The sequence below is a fragment of the Macaca thibetana genome, chromosome 2 (genome assembly GCF_024542745.1).
Source record: "Macaca thibetana thibetana isolate TM-01 chromosome 2, ASM2454274v1, whole genome shotgun sequence".
In the NCBI taxonomy this organism is placed as follows: domain Eukaryota; kingdom Metazoa; phylum Chordata; class Mammalia; order Primates; family Cercopithecidae; genus Macaca; species Macaca thibetana.
Window position 1 is genome coordinate 4,258,601 of NC_065579.1, and position 5,974 is coordinate 4,264,574.

General features: G+C 51.6%; 1 protein-coding gene across 1 annotated transcript; it reads right to left on the reverse strand.

Annotated features, from left to right (window-relative positions):
- Positions 1-2,426: 2,426 nt before the first annotated feature.
- On the reverse strand, positions 2,427-4,898 carry HES1 (hes family bHLH transcription factor 1). The gene is made up of 4 exons (XM_050779210.1): positions 4,550-4,898; positions 4,319-4,414; positions 3,981-4,068; positions 2,427-3,347 (listed from the first exon to the last, which is right to left on the reverse strand). The coding sequence occupies exons 1-4, from the start codon at positions 4,655-4,657 to the stop codon at positions 2,797-2,799; spliced, it is 843 nt and encodes a 280-aa protein (XP_050635167.1). The 5' UTR covers positions 4,658-4,898; the 3' UTR covers positions 2,427-2,796.
- Positions 4,899-5,974: the final 1,076 nt, after the last annotated feature.

A 5,974-nucleotide genomic window follows, 5' to 3' on the forward strand; every position in this document is an offset into this window, starting at 1 on the left:
CACTCCCACCCGCTTCCAGTTCGGCGCCTTTCCCGCTCCGGATGCTGCTGGAGACGGCGGGGGGCCGGGGCCCCGGAAGGGCTCCATTGAGAGGCTAATGCGCGCGGCAGCCGAGGCCCGCGGCCCGCATCCGGACGCAGTTTGGAGCTGTGCCTTATCTCCCGGAGCGATCAGCACCGCCGGGGGCCGGCGAGAGGGGCTGCTGGTGTGCCCGAGGCCGTATAATTAGGCCAGGCCTGAGGGACCCCCAGGGAGGCAACATCATTGAAGTCGTTTTTGAAGTTTCGTCTCTCCCTCAGCTACTTACTCCAGAAACAGCCAAAGTGCAGGAGGGTACAGCGTCTTAGAAATAAGTCCATTCGTCTTCCAGACTTGGAAATGACCCGGAGAAGGGAAATGACTTTTCCAAGGTGACACAGTGACTTTGGTGGCATAGCTGGAGCAAGAACTGGGAAGTGTCCTTTCCGGTTTGGAGACTAGTGGGGTTTCCACCCTCTCCCCTTATTGTAACAGAAAAAATCCTCATCGAATAGTCTAAACCCAGCTTTCAGGGGGGAAAACGTGCTGTTTTCAAATCACCAATTATAAAAACAAAACAAAACAGATGTGTATTTTTCCTTTGATTTAGTCCCCCTCCCTAGGAAGATATCTATGTAGTCTCGGTGATATTAATAAAAATGCACTTTTAAAATTGTTCCCCTTCAACATGGGGACATTTAATTTTCAACTGGTGTTGAGATTTTTTTTTCCTGTGATTTTTAAAGACATCAATGTAAAAGGAATTCCTTGTATAAAAATAAGACATTGAGGTCTGATTATTTCTAGCAGGACAGTTAAGGGCTGCTAGTGGGGCCAGAGGACAGGTTTACCAAATGAAACACTGGTGCTTGAGTTGGGTGTCTTAATGAACAATTGTTATTTTGTTTGTTTCAACAGGAGGGAAAACGTGGAAAAATGATAAAGAAGGGTGTGTGTGTGTTTCTTTGGCGGAAGGTGTGTTGGACACCTTTCCTATACACAAAATAAGGCAAAAAGGAGACAAATTCAAAAAGGTCTCTTTTAAATCTCTCCCTCTGGGGTGGAAGCTGGGTCCGAAGGTATCTTGAGTGGAAAACTGCTGTCTCCTGGATCATTCCCGTGATAGAGCCGCTCTCCACTCTGGCCTGTGGGAAAGGCCAGAGCAGGGCGGGGGAGAGGTAAAGCTTTTGAAACAAGACAGAAAATCGTTGGCTTTATCTTTGTTAGGAAAGCTTCAAAGATTGATCTCTCCCGCCTCATCCTTCTCCTCCCAGAAGCCGGTCTAAGAAAAGGGGGGTGAGAGGAGGCTGGCGGGAGGGGCCAGGGCGGGGAGGAGGACTGGCCGGCGGTGGGGGAGGAGGGCGCGCCCGCCAGACCCACAGCGCGGCTGATGTGTCTGGTCTCGCAGGGCTCGTGGTTTTCATTTCCCCAACACCTGGATGCAGTCAAACACCTGGCCAAATCTGACAAAATCTGACAAGCCTTTGTGATGGGATTTGGAAGAAATTCCCTGCAGATCCTGGCACAGTTTAAAGCTGTCCGCTTTGAGTTAGGACTTGTTAAGGAGGGTTATGTGAGCTGAAACCCGAGACAACCCTTTGGCTTCTATCTGGAGCCCACATCTCGCCTGGAAATGGGGCATGACCAAGCGAAGGGGTCGCTTGCTGTTTGTATTAAAAGGGGAAGATGGCCTGTGTGCCTGCCAGCACAGCTCCCACATGCTTTCTCTATTAGAGCCAAGCACAGAAACTTATCAAAAACACATGTCTGGTGTTAATCATCTGGGCTCAGCCTCCACTTGGGAGTCTTAACTAACTGTCCCTTGGCAGAAGGAATCTGTTGACCTTTTCAGCTTGCTTGAAGAGGGTGCAGAGAGGCATTTCAAACTTTTGGGTGCTAGGGAACGTCTTATTTGAACCAAAGGATTGGCTAATTAATGAAGACCCCAACTCTTGAAGGAGGCGCAGCAGTTGGAAGTGTTTTTGCTTTGGATGTCGGTGAGCTACCCTAGGAGAGGAGAGCTGCAGGAACCACCCTTAACGTGCAATGGGCAATAGGATTGGATCCACTGACTTCGTGAATTTAGTCCTGTTCAGTCTTCCTCAGGAGGCGATAGAAGAACAAGGGCTGCAGACTTACCCGACTGCAACTTAAAAACAAGTTTTTGGAAATCCTTTAAGAGACTGACCACAAGTTTATCAGGGAAGCCTTACCAGATGGCTGCTTGTAAAGTAAATGGAATTTAGTCTTTTTAGTTCACGGAGGATTGGTGAAAGGTTTGATGGATTTTTAAAAATGTTCTTTTAATAACAAAAGAGTCAATTCTTGAATTGACTAATTACATGTAATTCAAATTCCACTAAGAGCCTTTTTACATATCCTGGAAGAGTCAGTTCTAAGACATAAAAGCCTTTACTTTTTTCTTTTATTATATTTTCTCAAATAAACTTCCCCAAAGGAAGATATTTTAAGAGCATTTTCAAACATCTTTGGCATCACATAAAAAGAAATCTCGTGTAAAAAACGAAATGTCATCTGAGCTTTTATACAAAGGCGCAATCCAATATGAACATATAAAATATATACAAATATAGTGCATGGTCAGTCACTTAATACAGCTCTCTCTACAAAAAGTAACTTTTTAGAAATTAAAAAAACACAAAGTAACCACTTAATCAAAAAAGTCCTTTTCTCTCCCAGTATTCAAGTTCCTGTTTACAGTCCAGAGGGAAGAGAGGTCGGTTGGGGAGTTTAGGAGGAGGGGTGGCCTGAGCCCCCTCAGTTCCGCCACGGCCTCCACATGGAGTCCGCCGTAAGCGAGGGGCCGCTGGAAGGTGACACTGCGTTGGGGCCCACGGAGGTGCCGCTGTTGCTGGTGTAGACGGGGATGACAGGGCCGCTGTGCGCGAAGGCCCCGTTGGGAATGAGGAAAGCAAACTGGCCATCGGGAGCCGGTACCACCTGGAAGCCTCCAAACACCTTAGCTGCCTCTCCAGCCTGGCTGCCCAGCTTGCAGGGTGCGCCGCCGGGAGGGGGCGCCGCGCCCCCGGGGATGGGCACGAGCGGCGGCGGCGGCGCGAACGGCGCGTGCTGGGGGCCGCCGGGTCCTGGTGGGGGTGGCGGCGGCGCCTGCAAGGCGGGGTGCGGCTGCCCGGGGTAGGTCATGGCATTGATCTGGGTCATGCAGTTGGCCAGGTGGCCGAGCAGCCGAGTGCGCACCTCGGTATTAACGCCCTCGCACGTGGACAGGAAGCGGGTCACCTCGTTCATGCACTCGCTGAAGCCAGCGCGGTACTTCCCCAGCACGCTTGGGTCTGTGCTCAGCGCAGCTGCGGGCCAGAAGGAGACAGACGGGTCACCGAACGTCCCTGGCCCCGTGGCCACTGCCTCCGCCCTGGGAGGTCCCAGTGGCGCGCCTCCCTGACCATGGGCCCATAAAACTGCCTCCGGCAGGGAGGGTGGGATGGGTTTTTAAAAAACAGCCACCTCTACACACTAGCGTGGCTGCCAAAGCCGAGCCACTCCTTCCCGATTCCCTGTCGCTGCATTTAAACCTATCTCAGCCACAGATCTGTCACCCCCACCCCCGCGCGCGATGTGACCTTGGACAATGCCTCCCAATCCATCATCCAAGCCTCGTTTCCCCTTCTGCAACGGGAGGGAGTGCTAAACCAGTGACCCCCCAGGCTCCACGCAGTCCCAAACCGCCACAGTCCTAAGTCCTTTCGCCCCTACCCGCCGCCCGCCACCCTCGCGGCTGCAACCTCTTTCCCTCCCTTTCCGGAACAGTAACAACTTGGAGTTGTGGCTATAAATAAGCCCCAGACCGTGGGAACGCGAGAGTGAGCCAAGGCAGTAAAATGTAGCTGAATGCCTCTCACAACCACGGGCGGAAGTCTGGAAGAAATCACCGCGAGGCGAGCGGTACGCCTGCACAGGGGGACGCGGCGAGCCGCCCTCACCCGTCATCTGCGCCCGCTGCAGGTTCCGGAGGTGCTTCACTGTCATTTCCAGAATGTCCGCCTTCTCCAGCTTGGAATGCCGCGAGCTCTGCATAGGAGGAGGCAAGAAAAGAAAGTGAACCCCGTGTCAGTTGCTTCAGAGTGCTGGGGGTCCCTTCTCCCGGCCACGGAGCGCAAGCATATCTCTGGACCCCAGAGAATAAGGCCGGGCCCTCCCGCCTAGGAGAACGCAGTACCGGCGAGTGCTAGACCCCGCAGGCGGGGGGTTTCACTCTTAGTAGCTGAGAAAGTGTTTGCTTTCTCAGTAAAAGAAAGAGCAACAACATTTCCCCACTTACATCTTTCTTAAGAGCATCCAAAATCAGTGTTTTCAGCTGGCTCAGACTTTCATTTATTCTTGCTCTTCGTCTTTTCTCCATGATAGGCTTTGATGACTGCAAATAAATAAAAAGAGTTCTGTGTTCCCATGGGCTCTGCCATTTCATCCCGGGGTTTCAACACAGAAAGAAGCCCCCCCAACCCCTACTTAATCTTGAGGGGCTGCAGAGAGATACAGGTACCGCCCTTACCTTTCTGTGCTCAGATGCTGTCTTTGGTTTATCCGGTGTCGTGTTGACACTGGCTGGGGTAGCAGCCACCGGGGACGAGGAATTTTTCTCCATTATATCAGCTGGCATTTTCCTTTTTTTTTTTTTTTTTTTTTTTTAATCTCTAGAGAATTTTATTTTTGGAGTTCTTCACGAAAAAGAATTCTTTGTGTCTCTTTTACTTGAGACTTTCACAAAACTACTGAGCAAGTGCTGAGGGTTTATTATTATATTTTGTGGCTACTTGGTGATCAGTAGCGCTGTTCCAGGACCAAGGAGAGAGGTAGACGGGGGATTCCACTGTTATCAGCACCAGCTCCGGATCCTGTGTGATCCCCAGGCCCTGGCGGCCTCTATATATATCTGGGACTGCACGCGAACGGCTCGTGTGAAACTTCCCAAACTTTCTTTCCCACAGTAACTTTCAGCCAATGGGAGGAGGAGACACGCGGCACCGCTCGTGGACCGCGCCCCCCCATTGGCCGCCAGGCACAAGGTCTGGCGGCCAATGGCGCGCGCCTGAGCCCAGGGCACCGGAGGCTACAACGTCAATCAAAAGGATTTTAACCCTTTGCTACTCTCCCTCTGGGCTTTGGTTTAGAGGTGATCTTTTTTTTCATTCCGCTTTGGTTTTGGTCTTGTCCCTTTCTTTTGGAGCCAGGGTCTTTACCCTTTATGCCCTCTCTCATATGTAACAGAGCTGCTTTGACTGTAATAAGTTCATTTGAAACACATTTTTTAAAGGTATAAAGGGACAGAGAAAAACATTAGCAGTGGTTAAAAGGGGGCGGGGGGGGGGACGGGACTCGTGTAAAGGTGTGAGTTACCGACATATCTGAAGTTCCCGCTCAGACTTTACACATTCATGAGGGTGAAAGTAGATCATGCAGGAAAAGGGCCATTTTTTTTTCCTTTTTCCATGCATTAAAAGGAAAAATTGGCTTCTACCTTACAAACGCAGGTTTTTCGGAGTAAGGTAGTTCTTGAATCCCTTTCCCCCCCCTACCCCCACCCCGTCTTTCAGAAATTCCTCTTCTGGATTTGGGGCCTTAGACCCCGCGCTTCCCCAGGAAACAATCAGAATAATTTCCAACTGGGTGGAAGGAAATGGTATTTCAAATGAAAAAATGAACAAGGGGGGCTCTGAGGGCAATGCCTCAGGGACTCGCGCCCGCCTTCACCACCCTTTCCCTTTTCATCCGTAGGCTTCAGGTTCTGCGGCGCGTTGAGGTGGCGGGCCAGGAAGCAGAGCCTCTCCCTCCTCGCCCCGCGGGCGGCCTCGGCCCCCGGCGCGCGCGGGCCCTTTAAGAGCTACACCAGCCGAGCTGCAGTTTGACATCAGCCGGCCGGCGTGGGCGCGCCTGGAGCCGGAGCACGTGCCAGGATGTTTTATTGCCGCCGCGGCTG

Bases quoted from the DNA above. Each gene is read 5' to 3' on its own strand.
- HES1 (XM_050779210.1), bottom strand. From the start codon at position 4,657: ATGCCAGCTGATATAATGGAGAAAAATTCCTCGTCCCCGGTGGCTGCT. The intron at 4,069-4,318 runs GTAAGTGGGGAA...CCTCCTATGCAG, and splicing joins TGGATGCTCTTAAGAAAGAT to AGCTCGCGGCATTCCAAGCT. The intron at 3,348-3,980 runs GTGAGGGCGGCT...TCTGGCCCGCAG, and splicing joins GCAGCGGGCGCAGATGACGG to CTGCGCTGAGCACAGACCCA.